Here is a 21,684-nt window from a genome sequence, read left to right on the forward strand (position 1 = left end):
GCAGCGTCCTTTGTAAGCAAGTTTGTACGTTCCTTCGTGTGTGTACATGGGTTTCCTCCAGGTGCTCTGGTTTCTTCACACAGTCCAAAGATGTACTGATTAGTAGGTTAACACGAGGAATTCTGCAGATGCTGGAAATTCAAGCAACACACATCAAAGTTGCTGGTGAACACAGCAGGCCAGGCAGCATCTCTAGGAAGAGGTACAGTCGACGTTTCGGGCCGAGACCCTTCGTCAGGACTAACTGAAGGAAGAGTTAGTAAGAGATTTGAAAGTGGGAGGGGGAGGGGGAGGGAGAGATCCAAAATGATAGGAGAAGGCAGGAGGGGGAGGGATGGAGCCAAGAGCTGGACAGGTGATTGGTAAAAGGGATATGAGAGGATCATGGGACAGGAGGCCCAGGGAGAAGGAAAAGGGGGAGGGGGGGAAGAAAACCCAGAGGATGGGCAAGGGGTATAGTCAGAGGGAGAAAAAGGAGAGAGAGAGAGAAAGAATGTGTGTATATAAATAAGTAAATGGCATGAACATTGACTTCTGTAACTTTCGCTAATGCCTCACCTCCCCCTCGTACCCTATCCGTTATTTATTTATCTCTCTCCTTTTTTCTCCCTCTGTCCCTCTGACTATATCCCTTGCCCATCCTCTGGGTTCCCCCCCGCCCTTCCCCTTTTCCTTCTCCCTGGGCCTCCTGTCCCATGATCCTCTCATATCCCTTTTGCCAATCACCTGTCCAGCTCTTGGCTCCATCCCTTCCCCTCCTGTCTTCTCCTATCATTTTGGATCTCCCCCTCAACCTCCCACTTTCAAATCTCTTACTAGCTCTTTCTTCAGTTAGTCCTGATGAAGGGTCTTGACCTGAAATGTCGACTTTACCTCTTCCTAGAGATGCTGCCTGGCCTGCTGCGTTCACCAGCAACTTTGATGTGTGCTGATTAGTAGGTTAATTGGTCACTGTAAATTGTCCTGTGATTAAGCTAGGGTTAAGTTGGTGGGTTGCTGGGGGGTGCGGCTTGAAGAGTCAGAAGGGCCTATTCTGCGCTGCATCTCAATAGATTAAAAAATATACAGAGTCTGATTGCAAGCAGTAAATTTATGATACATTAAAAGACCACATGGACCTCATCCTTTTTTTGCTCAATGTACCGTGTATCACTTTATAAAATGGCTTGCTAAAATCTGTGTATTCTTAACATTCCTCAAAAAATTAAATTAGGTTTACCAGGAACTAATATTTTCTTAACAGATGCCATGAAAATAAGTGCAAAGTTTGCTCTTAAAAAATGTTGGTAAACTGATGCAAAGTTGGCTTGGCAATAGGAGGGCGATGGTAGAGGGTTGCACTTGTGATTGGATGCCTGTGACTATTTGTATTCCACTGGAATGAGTGCTGGATCCTTAGTGTTTGCAATACACGTGGATGATTTGGATGTGGGTAACATGAATGGTAAGTTCACTGACATTGGTGAGTTGCTGACAGTATGGGTGATTTCTTAAGTCTTGGTGTAATGAGCTGAGAAATGGCAGATTGAGTATAATCCTGGTAAACATGGGGTGATGCATTATGGGAATATCATTGACGCTGGGATATATACCATATAAGCTCCACAGGAGCACTGAGCTAAAGAGGGATCTTAACGTACAAATCCAAATATCTTTGAAAGTGGTAGCACAGGTAGATATTGTGTTTAAAAATTAATGTTGGATGCTGGCCTTCATTAGTTGGAGCAATAATTGCAAAAGCATGAAGCTTGTGCTCCAACTTCATATAAGGTTTGTCAATTTACTGAGTGTATCACCAGACTGTAAGAAGGAATTGATGGTGCTGGAGAGTGTGCAGAGGGAATTCACCAGGATGTTGCTTGGGTTGGAGTTTTTAGTTGTGAGGAGAGACTAGACTCTATTTTACTTAAAGCAGATGAACTTGACGTTGAGAGGCGTTATGATTGAGATATATAAATTTCTGAGGGGTATAGATCGGGTAGACTGCAGGAATCGTTTTCCTGTTATTGGAGGTGAATTAAAAATAGAGGAACTTGGAGTTAAGGCAAAGGGTTGGGATAACTTGAGGGGGTCCTTTTTCAACCAATAAATGTTAAGTTCCTTGAATGCACTGACAGAGGTGGTAGTAGAATTCTCAGAGTGGTGGTAGTAGAATTGCAGGCAGCATTGAAATGGTGTCCAGGCAAGTGTCTGAATCACGTTAGATTGAAAGCTATGGGCCTGGTCTGGAAGATGGGGTTAATATAAATGGAGCACTGATTGATATGGACATGCTGGTCAGAATGTCCTGTTTCCATTTCTGTGTGACTCAATGATTCTGTCCATGCTGACGTGACTGTCCTCGATTAACTTGTGCTCCTCTGATAAATACTGATTTATGCTATCGTTCAGAACACTCCTCTAATATTCATTCATCTTCACCCATAAAGCAAGTTATTTTGCAATACTCAAATCTGACAAAAGAATGAGAATGAAATAAAGCCATCTGCCTGCCTTCACTCTTACCAATCCAGCTGTAGCCAGCAAATCATCTGTTCCTGTACTATTACCTCCAGTTTCTCCCAAGTTTTTACCTGTGGCCATTTCAATTTTTCATCTGCAAGCCTTCATTTGGCAAAATCAGTGGACCACCATTTATTATAGAAACATAGAAACATAGAAAATAGGTGCAGGAGTAGGCCATTCGGCCCTTCGAGCCTGCACCACCATTTATTATGATCATGGCTGATCATCCAACTCAGAACCCCGCCCCGGCCTTCCCTCCATACCCCCTGACCCCCGTAGCCACAAGGGCCATATCTAACTCCCTCTTAAACACAGCCAATGAACTGGCCTCAACTGTTTCCTGTGGCAGAGAATTCCACAGATTCACCACTCTCTGTGTGAAGAAGTTTTTCCTCATCTCGGTCCTAAAAGGCTTCCCCTCTATCCTCAAACTGTGGCCCCTCGTTCTGGACTTCCCCAACATCGGGAACAATCTTCCTGCATCTAGCCTGTCCAATCCCTTTAGGATTTTATACGTTTCAATCAGATCCCCCCTCAATCTTCTAAATTCCAACGAGTACAAGCCCAGTTCATCCAGTCTTTCTTCATATGAAAGTCCTGCCATCCCAGGAATCAATCTGGTGAACCTTCTTTGTACTCCCTCTATGGCAAGGATGTCTTTCCTCAGATTAGGGGACCAAAACTGCACACAATACTCCAGGTGTGGTCTCACTAAGGCCTTGTACAACTGCAGTAGTACCTCCCTGCTCCTGTACTCGAATCCTCTCGCTATAAATGCCAGCATACCATTCGCCTTTTTCACCGCCTGCTGTACCTGCCTGCCCACTTTCAATGACTGGTGTATAATGACACCCAGGTCTCGTTGCACCTCCCCTTTTCCTAATTGGCCACCATTCAGATAATAATCTGTTTTCCTATTTTTGCCACCAAAGTGGATAACTTCACATTTATCCACATTAAATTGCATCTGCCATGAATTTGCCCACTCACCCAACCTATCCAAGTCACCCTGCATCCTCTTAGCATCCTCCTCACAGCTAACACTGCCACCCAGCTTCGTGTCATCCGCAAACTTGGAGATGCTGCATTTAATTCCCTCATCCAAGTCATTAATATATATTGTAAACAACTGGGGTCCCAGCACTGAGCCTTGCGGTACCCCACTAGTCACTGCCTGCCATTTTGAAAAGGTCCCGTTTATTCCCACTCTTTGCTTCCTGTCTGCTAACCAATTCTCCACCCACACCAATACCTTACCCCCAATACCGTTTGCTTTAAGTTTGCACACTAATCTCCTGTGTGGGACCTTGTCAAAAACCTTTTGAAAATCCAAATATACCACATCCACTGGTTCTCCCCTATCCACTCTACTAGTTACATCCTCAAAAAATTCTATGAGATTCGTCAGACATGATTTTCCTTTCACAAATCCATGCTGACTTTGTCCGATGATTTCACCGCTTTCCAAATGTGCTGTTATCACATCCTTGATAACTGACTCCAGCAGTTTCCCCACCACCGACGTTAGGCTAACCGGTCTATAATTCCCCGGTTTCTCTCTCCCTCCTTTTTTAAAAAGTGGGGTTACATTAGCCACCCTCCAATCCTCAGGAACTAGTCCAGAATCTAACGAGTTTTGAAAAATTATCACTAATGCATCCACTATTTCTTGGGCTACTTCCTTAAGCACTCTAGGATGCAGACCATCTGGCCCTGGGGATTTATCTGCCTTCAATCCCTTCAATTTACTTAACACCACTTCCCTACTAACATGTATTTCGCTCAGTTCCTCCATCTCACTGGACCCTCTGTCCCTTACTATTTCTGGAAGATTATTTATGTCCTCCTTCGTGAAGACAGAACCAAAGTAATTATTCAATTGGTCTGCCATGTCCTTGCTCCCCATAATCAATTCACCTGTTTCTGTCTGCAGGGGACCTACATTTGTCTTTACCAGTCTTTTCCTTTTTACATATCTATAAAAGCTTTTACAGTCCGTTTTTATGTTCCCTGCCAGTTTTCTCTCATAATCTTTTTTCCCCTTCCTAATTAAGCCCTTTGTCCTCCTCTGCTGAACTCTGAATTTCTCCCAGTCCTCAGGTGAGCCACTTTCTCTGGCTAATTTGTATGCTGCTTCTTTGGAATTGATACTATCCCTAATTTCTCTTGTCAGCCACGGGTGCACTACCTTCCTTGATTTATTGTTTTGCCATATAACAATTACAGCATGGAAACAGGCCATGTCGGCCCTTCTAGTCCATGCCGAACTCTTACTCTCACCTAGTCCCACCGACCTGCACTCAGCTCATAACCCTCCATTCCTTTCCTGTCCATATATCTATCCAATTTAACTTTAAACAACAACATCAAACCTAGGTTTACTTCATCATCGGCATTGTCAAGCTATTTTGTGATACTGTTGCTGAAACGGAAATAATTTGTATCCTGTTCCCTACTGGGAAGTCTAGAGAAATTGCCTTCAATCCCTGCTACACTCATTTTCCCCAATAGCGATGCTGCTTTTCTATCTGAAAACATTGTTGAAAAACTCCCAGGTTTTTTACCAACTTAGTATTGAACTGAATCGAATGAATTGCAAGAATATAACAAGTGCGAGTGTGGCCGATGGATCATGCAGTTAATCAATTGAGCCTCCTTTGTGCAGAAGGCTGTCCTTTTGCACAGACTTCCAGTGCATACGTTTTCGTCTGTCACAGCTGGTTCATTGCTCCTGTACTGTGAGTAACCTAGCATGTACCTTGGTTAACATGAATCAGTAAAAATGTTTAATCCTACTACTTCATTATTCTTGCTCTGTGCTTGCATTACGTAACAAGTATAATTTTTGACTGAAGGTCTGCAGATTATGAGTCAGTGATATTGCTTTTCTTTTCAAATCTTTTTATTGTTATATTATACAGGAAAAATAACATGGGTACATTGAAGTAACAACACTTACAATGTCTCAAAAAGACATTATCCTAAAGATTGAAAAAAAATTTTGTGATGACAAAAAAAAACCTACTAAGCAGAAAAGTGAGACAAAAAAAAGAACCCATTAGGTGTACAACCCTGGAGCCATGCGTCATACAAAAAGCTTCTAAAAATAAACATCAAACCGCCAGCAAGAAAAGAAAATATACTAAAAAATTTACAGTTAGAGCGTGGAAAAATGATATCAATTAGCTCAAATGATAATAACGAGCAAATGAGCCCCATCTTCTCTCAAAATCAAATAAAGGTTCAAAGCTTCGACTTCTAATTTTCTCCAAACTAAGACGTAGCATCATTTGAGAGAACCATTGTGACAAGGTGGGAGCTGATGTATCCTTCCACTTCAACAAATTGGCCCTTCTAGCTATCAATATAACAAATGCAATAACATGTTGGTCAGACACAGAAATACCATGAATATTTTGAGGAATTATTACAAAAAGCACAGTTAATTTATTAGGTTGTAGATTAATTTTAAGTGCTTTAGAAATTGTTGAAAAAACCGACTTCCAGAACTGTTCCAATATAGAACAAGACCAAAACATATGTTTCAGTGTAGCTATCTCAGTTTTACATTTATCACAATGACTATCAACATTAGAAAATTTATAATTTATTATTACAATGGGATAAGCGTCCTTCATCTAAGATTAAACAGGATTGGGAAAAGGAAATTAATTTGACTTTTATGACGGAGGATTGGATGCGGATTTTGAAGTTGGTTAACTCTTCTTCAATTTGTGCTAGCTATTCATTGATTCAATTTAAAATTGCACATCGTTATCATTTGACAAAGGAGAGACTTTCTAAAATCTTTTCTAATGTTGATAGTCATTGTGATAGATGTAAAACAGTGATATTGCTAATAATAGTTACGTTCACCTTTGTAAAATTATTTAACTATGCTCTGACTTTAGCTAATTGCCATTGAAGCTGAGATCTATGCCTTTATTAGTTCCAGATTTGATTACTGAAATCCATCGATGGAGACCCTCCCTTTACTCCCTGGAAATACGAGACTATCCAGAATATTGATGGTGTGACTTGTCAGCTAAATCCCATTTACTCAATATCACTTGTTGACTGACATTGAGTTCCAGTTTAAAATTCTCACCTTTATTTCCAAATCCTTTCCTGTCTTCATAACCTGAGTGGCCAAAAATATTTTGAAATGAGTGTTTTTCTAATTCTATCATCTTGACAACCTTTTGATTGAATACTTCCTTATATGGCTTTAGTTTGATGATGCACTTACAAAGCTGTGGTACTGAAGTAATTTTTTTTCTTGTAAATCACTATATAACAGTGAATTGATAATTTATCTTAACTAGAATTCTAAAGTACAGATGGAAAATGCTGTAAATACAAATTTTCTTTGGAGAGAGAAGAGCACAACATTTCAGATTTATGCATTTTCATTAAACTTGGAAAAGCTGAAGATGAGTAAGTTCTCTTCAATTTTAAGGGAAAGTTGTTGTGTTGGTGGGGGGAAAGAAGTGAAAAGAAAATTACATATTAAGTTGGGGTCAATAGGTTGTAAGATTGCAAGGTCCAGCAGGTAATATTAAAAAGGTGTGGATTAAGAAGTTTAAGTAAAGAGGGGAATTGAGGGCAGATAGGAGCATAGTGAGAGCAATGAATATTGAAATAGAATTTGAAGTTGCTGAATGTGGCGGCTAATTGAGGAAAGCAGTGAACATGCCTTGATGGGAATTATTAATTATTTCTTTTGGGCACTAGTGAACATATTTTCATTTAAAAGAGTGATAGATATGCTTGGGGGAGAAGAAAGCACCAGATGAGTAGGATGTGTAATTTGCTGTTGAGAGCCACACTTCCGTGCCAATTTGGTCTGATTGAATTATGGAACATAAAGCCTTAAAGAAACATTTCATTGAAAGGAACAAAGGAGCTATCATCCACAGTCCAGGCTGAGGTTGATGCAGATCTCCACAATAATCTGAGGAATAATGAGCGCCTTTTTGATCATGAACAGACATCTTAGAGGGAAATGTGATTGCAAAGCCATTGGGTCAGTGGAAGGAGGTTAGTAAGATTAGCACTTCCTCGTGGCACTAATGAAGAGATTCAAGTTCTTAGTGCTTTCCAGATGTTCCTTTTCTATTTGATCAGATGTGAGCCAGGGAATTTCATGAAATGTTTAAAATGTTACAATTTTTAAGGAATGTACTTAATGCTTCATGTCTGTCTTTTTTTTGCTATACCTTGCTATTAAACTGTTCAGAGCAGAGTGGCTACCTTGGGTATCTGTGGCCCGCTGATCAGTGCTGGCTAACTCCAATGATGCTCAGTGTGCTGGCCTGGGAAAGGATATTGACATAAGACAAAGGAGCAGAATTATAGCCATTTTGCCTGTCAGTTCTGCTTTGCCAATCGATCATGGCTGATTTATTTTTCCCTCTCAATATCATTCCCCTGCCTTCTTCCCGTAACCTTCAACATCTTTACTAATCAGCAACCTATCAATCTCTGCTTTAAATATACCCAATGACTGATCTTCACAGCTGTCTGTGACAATTCCAGAGATTCACCACTCTATGGCTAAAGAAATTCTTCCTTATTTCTGTTCCAAAGGGACATCCTTGTAGTCTGACGCTGTACCTTCTGGTTTGAGACTGTCCCACTACTGGAATATTCTCTCCATGTCCTCTCCATCCAGGTCTTTCAATATTTTGTAGGTTTCAGTGAGATTTCCCCCTCCCTCAGCCTTCTCAACTTCACTCAGTACTGGATCAGAACCATCACATACTCATAAGTTAACCCTTTCTTCCCTTGTAAACCTGTTCTGGATCCTTTCCAACCCCAGAACATCCTTAGATATAGGGCCCTGAATGTGGTCTGACCAAAGCTATATAAAACCTCAGCTGCTTTTATATCCTAATCCTCTCAAAGTGAACGCTAATGTTGTTTTTGTCTTCCTGGCTACTTTTCAACTGCAAGTTGATCTTTAGGGAATCCTGCACTAGGATAATTCCATCAAAGCTGTCTCCACTAAATCATCCAAATCATTATCATTTCTGAGGATTGGACCTGGGTCCAGCGTGTAAGTGCCATGACAAAGAAGGTATGGCAGCACTTCTATCTCTGAGAAGTTTGCAAAGATTCAGCATGTCATCTAAGACTTTGACAAACTTCTATAGGGGCACAGTGGAGAGTATACTGATTGTTTGCATCATGGGCTGGTATGGAAACACCAATGCACTTAAATGGAAAAGCCCTCAAAAATAGTGGATACAGTCCAGTCCATCATGGGTAAACTCCTCCCCACCATTGAGTACATCCAAGAAGCACTTTCACAGGAAAGCAGCATCCATCATCAAAGACCCCCACCATTCAGGCCATGCTCTCTTCTTGTTGCTGCCATCAATAAGGAGGTACAGGAGCCTCAGGAACCATGCCACCAGGCTCAGGAACAATTATTACCCATCAACCATCAGGCTCTTGAACCAGAGGAGATAACTTTTATTTCACTCACCCCAACACTGAACTGTTCCCACAACCTGTGGACTCACTTTCAAGGACTCTTCATCTCTTGTTTATTTCTTATTATTATTTTGTTTGGCTTTGTTTCTTTTTATATTTGCATTTGTCTTCTTCACATTGGTTGTTTATCTATCTTAGTTGTATGCTCTTTTTCATTGATTCTGTTGTCTTTCTTTGTACTTACCGAGAATGTCCATAAGAAAGTGAATCTCCTGGTAGTATATGGTGACATATTTGTACTTCAGTAATAAATTTGCTTTCAACTTTGAACCTTTTTTTTTTGCACAATTTGTTTTCTTTTGTACAAGGGTTGTTCATCAGTCTTTGTTTATGTATAACTTTTCCTAAATTCTGTTGTATTTCTTTATTTTCATGTATACGCCTGCAAGAAAATAAATGTCGAGGTAATATATGGTGACATACGATAGATGTACTTTGATAATAATTTTACTTTGACTTTGATTCCTGTCTGATGCATGATGTGATGTATTAATTGCTGTCATTCAATCTCTCTGACTTTGAAAATTAAGTATTACTAAGCAGTTAATTTATTCTATCAGGTTTAATTTTTTAATTTTTTAATATTTTCTGTCTCATTTGTCCCCTTTCTGTATCTGATTTTAACCCATTCAACTCTTTTGTTTTGCTTATGATACAAGTTAAATGTTATAAAGGCTATGAGATATGTCGTTACTAGAAGTTCTTACAACATAAGTACATGTTTAATCTTCAGGTACAAATGGTTTAATAAACTGCAAAATTGACAACAGAACAGTGGCCATTGACAAAGGTGCCAAGCTTTACCTCTTCCATGAACAAGCTTGGTTAAAGCTACAGGAGAAAACTGAAGAAGTGAACTGTTTACTGAAGTCCTCTGAAGCCCAATTGACAAGTAAGAAACTTTATAATGATATACAGTATTTCAAGATTTAATAAGCAAAGTGTGTATTTCCATGGTCAATTATTAATCCATTGCATACATTAATTGGTAATTAATGGACAATTTATGATTCAGTTCTGTCTAAACTACAATGTAAAATTCTGGGTGAAAGTGATGAATGTATTTTAATAAAAGGATAGCTTGGTGTATGATAAATGTGCAAGTCAAAAACTATGTGATCAAAGAAGTCATGTGAACAGAGCTGACTTGTAACATCTTTCTTAAAATAATTATTTAGTAGGTAAATCAATCATACCACTGCTAGCAAATTATTTAATAATATTTGGACACAGAAATATGTGAAATTACCCATGTGGCTGTTAATATACAGTACATAGATGCCTTGATTCCTCAGTTGTAAATGCAAGTTTAATACTAAGCCATTTAGAATCCAGCATTTTGTGTCTGTTACTTAGAATGGAAAATTAATTTCTTCAGAATGTATCAATGACTTGGGCAGGGGTATGCAGAGTAATGTTCCTAAATTTGCTGTTTGCATGGTTTGGAAGGTAAGAATAGTAATAAGTAAGTCATAGGCTGACTGAATGGGCAAATGTGGCAGACCTCTACCACTTCTGGCAGTTTATTTCATGTACCTCATCCTCTGTGTGAGGAATCTATGCGCTCTGGGACCCTTTAAATCCTTCTCCCTTCAGTGTAAACTGATGTCCTTTACTTCCAGATTCTCTGGAGAAAAGCCTATGACTATCCACATTATCTTTGTCCTTCATGATTTTAGAAATTTTTGTAAGGTATCCTCTCAGCCTTCTTCACTTCAGGCAAAATAATCCAATCTATCCAGACCCAGCAACATCCCCGTGAGACTTTTCTGTGCTCTCTCGAGCTTAACCACGTCCTTCCATGAGTATGGCAACCAGAAGGACACACAATAGTCCAGGTACGCTCTCACCAATGCATTATACTTTGTAACACAACATCCTATCTTTCTACTTAATGTCCCACCTATTGAAGACAAGCATTGCATGTCTTCTTCATTACTTTATACTTTATTGTCTCCAAACAATTGATACTAGAATGTACAATCATCACAGCAATATTTGATTCTGCGCTTCCCGCTCCCTGGAGTACAAATCAATAGTAAATATTAAAAATTTAAATTATAAATCATAAATAGAAAATGGAAAGTAAGGTAGTGCAAAAAAAAGGAGAGGCGGGTCTGGATCTTTGGAGAGTACAGCCCAGATCCAGGTCAGGATCCGTTCAGTAGTCTTATCACAGTTGGAAAGAAGCTGTTCCCAAATCTGGCCGTACGAGTCTTCAAGCTCCTGAGCCTTCTCCCGGAGGGAAGGGGGATGAAAAGTGTGTTGACTGGGTCGGTCATGTCCTTGATTATCCTGGCAGGACTGCTCCGACAGTGTGCGGTGTAAAGTAAGTCCAAGGACGGAAGATTGATTTGTGTGATGTGCTGGGCTGTGTTCTCAATCTTCTGCAGTTTCTTCTGGTCTTGGACAGGACAACTTCCATACCAGGTTGTGATGCACCCTAGAAGAATGCTTTCTACAGTGCATCTATAAAAATTAGTGAGGGTTTTAGGGGACAGGCCAAATTTCTTTAGTTTTCTCAGGAAGTAAAGGCACTGGTGGGCCTTCTTGGCAGTGAACTCTGCTTGGTTGGACCAAGTCAGGTCATTTGTGATATTGACCCCGAGGAACTTAAAGCTTTTGACCTGACTTGCGCGCCACCGATGTAATTTGGGTCATGCAGTCCGCTACTCCTTCTGAAGTCAACAACCAATTCCTTTGTCTTGCTGACATTGAGGGATAGGTTATTGTCTTCGCACCATACCACCAGGTTCTTAATTTCCTCTCTGTACTCAAACTCATCATTACCCGAGACATGGTCTACAATTGTTGTGTCATCAGCAAACTTATATATTGAGTTCAATGGAAACTTGGCTATGCAATCATGGGTGTACAGTGAGTACAGCAGGGGGCTGAGTACACAGCCTTGTGGGGCACCGGTGCTCAGAGTGATTGTAGAGGAGAGCTTGTCCCCTATTTTTACAGCCTGAGTCCTGTCTGTGAGGAAGTTGAAGATCCAGCTGCAGATCTGAGTGCTAAGGCCCAGGTTCCGGAGCTTAAGAATCAGTTTATTTGGAATGATGGTATTAAAGGCAGAGCTGTAGTCAATGAAAAGGAGCCTTACGTATGTGTCTTTATTCTCCAGGTGTTCTAAGGAGGAATGTAGGGCCAGAGAGATGGCATCTGCCATTGACCTGTTGCTCTGGTAGGCGAATTGCAAAGTGTCGAGTTTGACCGGTAGGCTGTGGTTGATGTGTGCCATAACCAATCACTCGAAGCACTTTATAGCAATTGATGTCAGAGCCACAGGTCGATAGTCATTCAGGCATGCCACCTTGCTCTTCTTTGGCACTGGGATTATTGTTGCCTTCTTAAAACACAAGGGGATCTTAGTCTTAAGCAAGGAGCAGTTGAAGGTGTCAGCAAACACTCCAGCTAGCTTGTTTGCACAGGCCTGGAGAACCCATCTCGGGACGCCATTTAGGCCCATCACCTTCCTTGGATTTATCTTCAGGAAGGCCCTTCTAACGTCCTCCTCGGTGACGATGAATCTCGATGACACCAGGTCCGGTTCATCCGGAGGGAGCGAAATGCTCCTCTTCTGTTTGAATCTTGCGTGAGAAGCGCCACAGTTGTTGATATTCCCAGCCTCTTCTTTGCGCCCAGTGATCTCATTTAGACCCTGCGTCTACCTGTCTTGTCACTTTCAGTGAACAATGTACTTTGTCCCAAGGTCTCTGTATTATACAACACTCCCCCAGGGCCCCATCATTTACTTTGTAAGCCCTGTCCTGGTTTAACTTCTCCAATCGGAAAATCAGTGTTCTACTATCATGCTCTGAATCCTATCACTAAGCCAACTTTGTATCTAAATGGCTAGTTTAACATGGATTCAATGCGATCTTGCCTTTCAGTCAGCCTACCAAAGGCCTTTCTGAAGTACATGTAGAAAATATCGACAGTGTTGCTCCCTGTGATCCTCTTGGTCATCTTTTCAAAAATTTAATTTAAATTTGAAATATAATTTCCCATGTATAATACCATACTGATGACTCTTAGTCATTTCTTGCCTCTCCAAATGCAGATACATCCTGTCTCTTAGACTCCCCTGCAGTAACTTTCCCACCACTGATGTTACACTCTCTGACCTGTACTTTCCTGGCTTGTCCTTGGCGGTCTTCTCAAGCAAAGGCACAACATTAACTACCTTTCAATCTTGCATGAGCTTCTTAATGGTAAAGTCGGATGAGATGTAGTAGAACATTGCACATAGAACATGGAAGAATGCAGTATAGGAGCAGGCCCTACGGTGCACAACGTTTGCCGAATCAATTAATTTAGCAATCAAATGGCCAACTAAATTAATCCATTCTGCCTACACAATGTCCATATCCTTCCATTTTTTTTATATTCATGTGCCTATCTAAACATCTCTTAAAAGTCCCTAATCTATCTGCTTCTGTCGCCACCTCAGACAGCGCACTCCACTGTGGGGAGAAAGAAAATCTACCCTTCACATCTCGTTAGAATTTACCTCCTCTCATCTTAAATGCATGCTGTCTGGTATTAGACATTTCAACCCAGGGGAAGATTTACTGACTCTACTCCTATCCATTGGGTGGTGGGGTGAAGTTACGTCTTTACCAAAGGAGGTGTAAGGTGCTCCTTCCCTCCGCTAGCCTGCAGATCACCTTTAGACAAGATGTAGCATCTTCTTAGCCCCTCCCCCCTATTTCAAGATCATGTTAAGCTGTGGAAGTAGGTAGCAGGTAGTGGATGGTCATATGATATACACCAGCTACTCATGAGTGTTAGTTATGTGACCACTGACACCCGGCAAACAATCTCTGAAGGGTATTGATAATGGCTGATGTCACCCATCTTATAAAGGCACTGTCCAGAAAAAGGCAATGGCAAACAACTTCTGCAGAAAAATTTGCCAAGAGCAACCATGGTCTTGGCAAAACTAAGATTGCATATGTCACACCATACTATATCAACGAATGATATCTATGCCTCTCATTCTTATAAAACTCCAAATGATCTCCTCTCCACCATCGCCACTCCAGAGAAAACAACCCAATTTTGTCCAACTCTCATTGTAGCACATGCCTCTAATTCAGGCGGCATCCTGGTAAAACTCTTGTGAACCCTCTCCAAAGCCTTGTCATCTTTCCTATAATGGGGCAACCAGAACTTTAAGTAATATTCCAGATGCGGCCTAACAAGCATTTTATAAAGCTATGACATAACTTCCTGACTTTGAATTAAATGCTTTGACTGATAAAGGCTAGCATGCCATATGCATTCTAACCACCCAATCGACCTGTGTAGCCACTTTCAGGGAGCTTAACCCAGCCAAATATGAAATGTTGCCCTTTGGTAGGTCAAATATAAAGAGACAGTTGCCCTTAACAGTGTAATGTCTTTTTACATTTGACCTACCAAGGTGCAGGATTTAATATCTTGCTGGGTTAAACTCCATCTGCAATTTCTCCACCCATATCGGCAACTGATCTATATTCTGGTGTATTCTTTGCCATTCTGCTACACTATCCATAACACCACTGATCCTCATATCATCTGCAAATTTACTCATTTATGTACATTATAAACAGCAAAGGTCCCTCTACAGATCCCTACAGAACACCACTCATCACAGACTAGAATAAAACCCTTCAACCACTTCTCTCTCTCTTCTATGGGCAAACCTGTTTTGAATTGAAATGGCCATGGATCCCATGCATCTTAGTCTTCTGGATGTGCCTCAGGGAGGTGCATCCAGAAGATAGTCTAACACCTTACTAAAATCCATATAAACAACATCCACAGTTCCACCTTCACCAATCACTCTGGACACCTCATCAAAAAACTCAATCAAGTTAGTAAGATACAACTTACCCTACAAAAAATCATGCTGATTCTCCCTAATTAGGATCATATTCATTTAGGATCTTGCCCATCTCCTTTGTCTCAATGTAGACAATCACACCAACCCTTAAGGAGGCCTATTCTCTTCCTAGTTACAATGGTACTCATATTTTGCCCTCCTGGTTTACTTAAGTGTACTTCTATGTTCATAAATTCTTGCAAGTGCATGTTTGTTATCATACTGGATCTGTACATAAGTGGGGAAGTTGTGTTGAATGTGAATGAAAAGCTGGTAGGCCAAATTGAAGAATTGTTTACCAACCTTAGAAAACCTCTGAAGGACTAAGAAAATGCTTATGAGATCATAGATTCATACTGCGTGGAAGCAGGCATGGAAACAAGCCCTTTGGCCCAACTGGTCCATACTGACCAAGATACCAAGATAGTCCTTTTTACCAACATTCGACCTTTAACTTTCTAAGCCTTTTCTATTGATATACCTATCCAACTAACTTATTAAAGTTCTTATTGTTGTTTCCTCAACCACTTCCTCTGGAGGCTTATTCCACATGCATACTGCTCACTGTATGAAAAAGAAAAGTTGGGTCTCAATATCATATTAAATATCCTATGCCCTCTCGTTCTTGAAGCACAGTACTAAGTAAAACTGAGTGCACCTGCTTTATTTATATGCCCCTCATGATTTTATATACTTCTGTAACATCACCTATCATTCTCCTACACTCCAAAGAAAAATGTACAACCTATCCCTGTAACTCAGTCCCTCGGATTCTGGCAACATCCTTGTAAATCTTATCAGCACTCTTTCCAATTTCTAATAGCTGAATGACTAAAAATGAGATTGATACTCAATACTAAAATGAGTACCACCTCACAAATTTCTTTTACAACCGCACCATGACCTCCCAACTTCTATACATACTACCTTGACTGATGAAGGCCAGCGTGCCGAAAACCATCTTCACCACCTGTCTACCCATGGCTCCATTTTCAGGCAACCATGTGCTTTTATTCCCTGGTACCTCTATCACCTTGCCCCACTTACTCACCTGATAAAGATTGCCCTGCAATTTATGATAACCTTCACTGTCCATTATAACACCTATTTTAGTGAATTCTGCAAACTTAGGAACCATGCCTTGTACACTTTCCTTGTCTATATATAGACAAGCAACAGTGAGCCCAGTACCATCCCCTGAGGCACATCACTAGTCCTGGGCTTCTAGTTTGAGAAACAACCTTCCACCATCATCCACTGCTTCCTGCCATCAAGTCAATTGTGTATCTAATTAGCCATTTCTCCCTGGATTCCTTATGATCCAACTTCCAGAGTGGTCTACCATGTGTAACTTCATCAAAGACCTTACTCTAATCCACATAAACCGTGTCTACTGCCCTGCCCCCATTGACCTTCTTGGTCACATCAAAAAAAACTCAATCAGGTTTCCCATGCACAAAACTGTGCTGACTGCCACTAGTCCACCCGTTTTTTTTTCCGTCAAGGTTATCAGTCAAAATCCTTTGCAGTAATTTAACTGCACAGGTGTTTCACTTGCTGGTCTGTAGTTCTGATGTTTTTCGTCATAGCCCTTCTAAAATATAAGTGGAACATTCACTGCCCTCCAATCTCACCTGTGGCTAATGATGATGTAAATATCTCAGCTAGGGTTCCTATAATTTCTTCTCTAGCCCCCCACAGTGTTCTTGGATATACCTGATCACACCCTGGAGCTTTGTCTACCTTCATATATTTTTAAATGCCCAGCAGTTCCTCTATCCACTCTATCCCTAAGACATTCCCATTACCTTTCTCTACTTTCAAACTCTTCATGGCTTTTTTTTTTACACGGTAAAAACAGAATTATTCATTAAGGACCTTGCCCATCTTCTGCAGATCCACACATAGGTGACCACAATGGTCTTTGAAGGGACCAATTCTTTCTCTAGTTACACCTTTTTCCCCCTTCAAAATACTTAATCTTTTCTAATTCTCATTAATGTTCTTCACCAAAGCTATCTCATTCTCCCCCTTTTGTCCCCTTGATTTCCTTTTGAGTGCACTTCAGCATCCCTTACACCTCCCCCAGGTATTCACCTGATCCCATCTGCCTTGACTCATGCCACCTCTTCCTGTTTTCATCATTAATTTTTCTTATCATCCATGGTTCCCTACATCAACCAGCTTTAACAGGAACAATCAGATCTTGAGCTCCCACTGACTCACCTTTAAAAGCCTTCCACTTGCCAGAGGTCCCTTTTCCACAAGAAGCCTACCCCAATCCAGCTTTGCAAACTCCGATCTCCCATCGTCAAAATTTGCCTTGCTCTAATTTGGAGCTTTAATCTGTGAACTGATTTTTTTTCTCTTTCCATAATTATTTTAAAGCTAATAGAACTATGGTCTATGGGTACCAAAGTGCTTCCCCACTATCATCACCATCACTTGCCCAACATATTGCCCCAAAGTAGGTGAATTTTGCCCTGTCCCAAGTGGGACACGTAATATTACTGCAAACAGAAACTTTGCTGAAATCATTTAACAGGTTGAAACTTGGCTAAGCCCTAAACAGTGTGGTAGTCTAATTCTACATTAGGAAAGTTCATATCCACAACTATGACAACCATTTTATTCTTGCAGCTCTCCACAATCTCTCTGTTAATTCATGTTGACTATTTATTTCTCACCCTTATTTCTCAGGTCCACCATTTGAGGCCCCAATAGATAATGCTTCAAGAATTTTATTTCTGACTACTGCCATGATGTTCACCTTACTGAAGGAAGCAACTCTCCCTCTTTTTTCTTCATCTCAATCCTTAATGAGTACTTTGCTTCAGTATTTACTAAGGAAAAGGAATTGGAGGACCAGGAGATCAGTCCCGAGTGTATAAATATGTTAGGATGTTCAGAGGCCAAGGAGGAGGAAGTGTTGGGCCTCCTAATGAGTATTAAGGTGGATAAGTCCCAAGGGCCTTGTGGGATTTACCCAGGTTATTGGAGGAGGCAAGAGATGAGATTGCTGGGCCCTTGACCAGTATCTTTGTGCCTTCTTTAGGCACAGGTGTGGTCCCAGAAGACTGGTGAGTGGTTAAAGTTGTACCTCTATTTAAGAAGGGAACTATAGACCAGTGAGTCCCACATTGGTTGTAGGGAAATTGCTGGTTAAAATTCTTGGGGATAAGACAGATGAGTGGTGAGAAGGCCACCTTTATAAACAATATACATCTTGGGTCAGTATGATTTGGGTGTTCAAGCAAACAGGAACATCACACTGTTCCGATTAAAGAGACCTCAGTTTAAGCGAATGCAGTGTACTGCCCATGCACAATTGTCTGTCAGCAAGAAATAACAGATCGTACGCCACATAAAATTATAAAGAAGGTATTTTAACCAATTTCAGCTTTATCAAATACTTAATTGGAAAAAGAAAAGGGCCCATTACAATTAAACCAGTGCAATGTGCACATAGCCACTGGAACTCATAATAGAGTCATCTGTTAGTCACACGCTGGACCTACGGTCTATGTGAAAGTACCCGCTACAGTCCGAGCTTCCCTCAAAGTCCCTTTTGAACAAACTGGGTCTCTCTCAGGAGTATTTTCCCTTCCTCCTTGGAGCCATTCATCTGCACAAAACACTTTGTGCAACGGGGACTCTCCATCCAGTGGTATTCTGCAGCATCTTACCTTCTGTCCCACTCCCACAGCTCCCACCAAAAGGCTCCAAACTGGACTACTGTCCATCATAAAACTCTCTCCGCCCCGCTGTCTCTAGAGCTTTCTCCTGATCCCACCATCCTGATTGGCTGATGTAACATTCCAAAGTTGAACAACCTGGCGTCTTATCTCTGGGTGAAATCAAATCATTTTACCAGCAGGACACACTGCTTTTGCAGAAAACTGCTAAAATGAAAAACCTACAGCATAGCAGTAGAAATCTTAACCAGGGCATTACATGAGCATTTGGAAATCCATGGTCTAATTAGGAAGAGCCAACATGGCTTTGAGTGGGGCAGGTTGTGTCTTACCAACTTGGCTGAGTTTTCTGATAAGATGACGAGGGAGATTGAGGAGGGTAGGGCAGTGGAGGAGGGTAGTGCAATGTCCCTCATGCGAGGCTAATTCAGAAGATTAAGATGCATGAGATCCTTGGTGAATTGACTGTTTCGATTTAGAACTGGCTTGTGCATAGAAGACAGAGGCTAATGGTTGAAGGGACTTAATAAAGCTGGAGGTCTGTAATGAGTGGTGTTCTGCAGGGATCTATGGTGGGACCTCTGCTGTTTGTTATGTATATAAATGATCTGGATGAAAATGTAGATGGGTGGGCTAGTAAGTTAGCAGATGATACCAAGATTGGTAGAGTTGTGGATAGTGTAGAAGACAGGCAAAGAATACAGTGCAACCTTGATCAGTTGCAGATGTGGGCAGAGAATGGCAGATGAAGTTTAACCCAGATAAATGTGAGGTGTTGCAACTCTGTCGGGCAAATGTAAGGAGACAGTACACAGTAAGGGCAAGATTCTTAACGGTGTTGCTGAGCAGAGATATATTGGGATCCAAATTCATTGTTCCTTGAAAGTGGCTGCACAGTTCGATAAGTTGGGTAAGAAGACTTATAGAATGCTTGCTTTTATTAGTGGAGGCAGTGATTTCAAAGGTTAAGAGGTTTTGTGCAATTTTATAAAACTCTGCTTAGACCCCATCTGGAGTATTGCATACAGTTCCGGTTGCCCACTATAGGAAGGATGTTGTGGCTTTGGAGAGGGTAGAGAAGAGGTTTACCAGGATGCTGCCTGGTTTAGAGGGCATGTGCTATCATGAGAGGCTGGATAAACTTTGGTTGTTTTCTCTGGAACAGTGGAGGCTGAGGGGAGATCTGATAGAGGTTTATAAGTTTATGAGAGTCATAGATATAGTAGACAGGGATTATCAGATTTCCAAGGTTGAAATATGTGATACCAGAAGGTGAGGAGGCTAGGAGGTTAAGTTTTTTACTTGGTGGATGCCTGGAATGCCCTGCCTGGTATGGTGGTAGAGGCAAACACATTAGAAGCTTTTAAGGGATGTTTAGATAGGCACATGGATGTAAGGAAGATGGAGGGAAATAGACATTGTTTAGGTAGGAGGAGTTAGTGTTTGGGTATTTTTGATTTGCTTTTTAGCTGGTTTGGCACAACATTGTGGGCTGAATGGCCTGTTTCTGTGCTGTACTGTTCTGTGTTCAGTAAATTGAACTGTTTCTCTGCTGGAATGATTCCGGTGCATGCCAAGCTGCACAATGATTTCCATTAATGGTTGGGATCAGCAGTCACATTTTAAAGAGATGGTCATGGATTTACACAGCTGTGAAACCAGCCCAATGGCCCATTATGTCTATGCTGACCTTCAATCTATGTATCTACACTAATCTCAGTTTTTTAAAAATATTTGGCCTATAGACTTGTGCCATTGGATATCTAAATGCTCACCTTAAAAATTGTGGTAATAATTACCTCCACCACTCCCTCATGCAGCCCATTCAAAATTTAATTAGTCTTGGATGAAAATATTCTCACTCAAATCACTGTTTTCTCTTGCTTTAAACCTATGTATGTTTTCCAGTCATCAACAGCTCTGCTAAGGGGGAATATTCCTCACTATTCATATTGTATATGCCCCTCAAAATGTTGTATTCTTCAGTCAGGTCCCCTGCCCCCAGCCTTTTCTACTCCAAGGAAAACTAACCCATTTTATCCAGTTTCTTCCCATTCCAAAAACACTTAATACCTGAACATAATGGTGAATCTTTTCTGCACCCTCCCCAATGCAATCTTGTCCCTCCTATAGCGTAGTGACCTAATCAGCTCAGCGTATTTCAGCTGTGGCCTAATTAACATGTTATGTTGTTGTTCCGTAATCCCGCTACTCTTGAACATATTCTGTGTCCTTGCTGATGAAGGCAAGTGTCCCATATGTCCTTTAAACCAATTTATCTGTGCTGCTGAGTTTGGGGATCTACAACTTGTACATTAAACTTCCTGAGACTGATTCCATTCATTTTAAAATCCTAGTCTTATTAATCCTCCCAAAATGTGTCACCTTGCATTTTCCAGGATTAAATTCAAACTGTAGCTGAACATTGCACACTACACTATAAACCACCATATGCTAGCATGTGCAACTTTTCCCTGTAACTCAGGCCCTCTAAATCCTGACAACATCTACATAAATATCTGTACTCTTTCCAGTTAACCATTTCATATGGTGACCAAAACTGTACACAATACTCCCAAGTGTGGTCTCACTAACGCCTTGTACAACTGCAACATAACATCCCAACTTCAGTACCCAGTGCTTTGACTGATAAAGCCCAGTGTGCTCAATGCCACACCTTCACCACCCTATCTATCAGAGATGCTGCTTTCAGGGAACTGTTTACTAGGTTCCTCTGGCCACTCTCTTCAGGAACCAACCATTCACTGTATATGTCCCACCCTGGTTTGACTTCTCAAAATGCAATATTTGGCACTTTTCTGAATCGAAAACCATTTCCCAGTCTGTGGCTCATTTACTTACCTGACTAAGACTCCCCTGTAATTTTGATGACCTTCTTCACTCTCCATGGTACCACCTCCACAATTTACTTTTGACCCCTTTCTCACCACTTCCACTATATTTATATTGGCTTTCCCCCCTCGTCACTATTAGTCTGATGCAGGGTTTCAGCTTGAAGTGTGGACAGTCCCTCTCCCTCCACAGATAACACTCGGCCAGCTGAGCTCCTCCAGCAGATTATTCGTTCCTCCAGATTTCAGCATCTTCAGTTTC

General features: G+C 41.0%; 1 protein-coding gene across 5 annotated transcripts in view; it reads left to right on the plus strand.

Moving 5' to 3' along the window:
- Window positions 1–21,684, plus strand: part of gpr180 (G protein-coupled receptor 180) — a 114,340-nt gene that overhangs the window by 28,091 nt on the left and 64,565 nt on the right. For all 5 annotated transcript variants that reach the window (XM_063048518.1, XM_063048521.1, XM_063048517.1 and 2 more), the window contains exon 2: window positions 9,737–9,895. In XM_063048518.1, the coding sequence (XP_062904588.1) occupies window positions 9,737–9,895 (159 nt within the window). The remainder of the gene's footprint in view (window positions 1–9,736; window positions 9,896–21,684) is intronic.

The sequence above is a fragment of the Mobula hypostoma genome, chromosome 5, assembly GCF_963921235.1.
Source record: "Mobula hypostoma chromosome 5, sMobHyp1.1, whole genome shotgun sequence".
NCBI lineage: Eukaryota > Metazoa > Chordata > Chondrichthyes > Myliobatiformes > Myliobatidae > Mobula > Mobula hypostoma.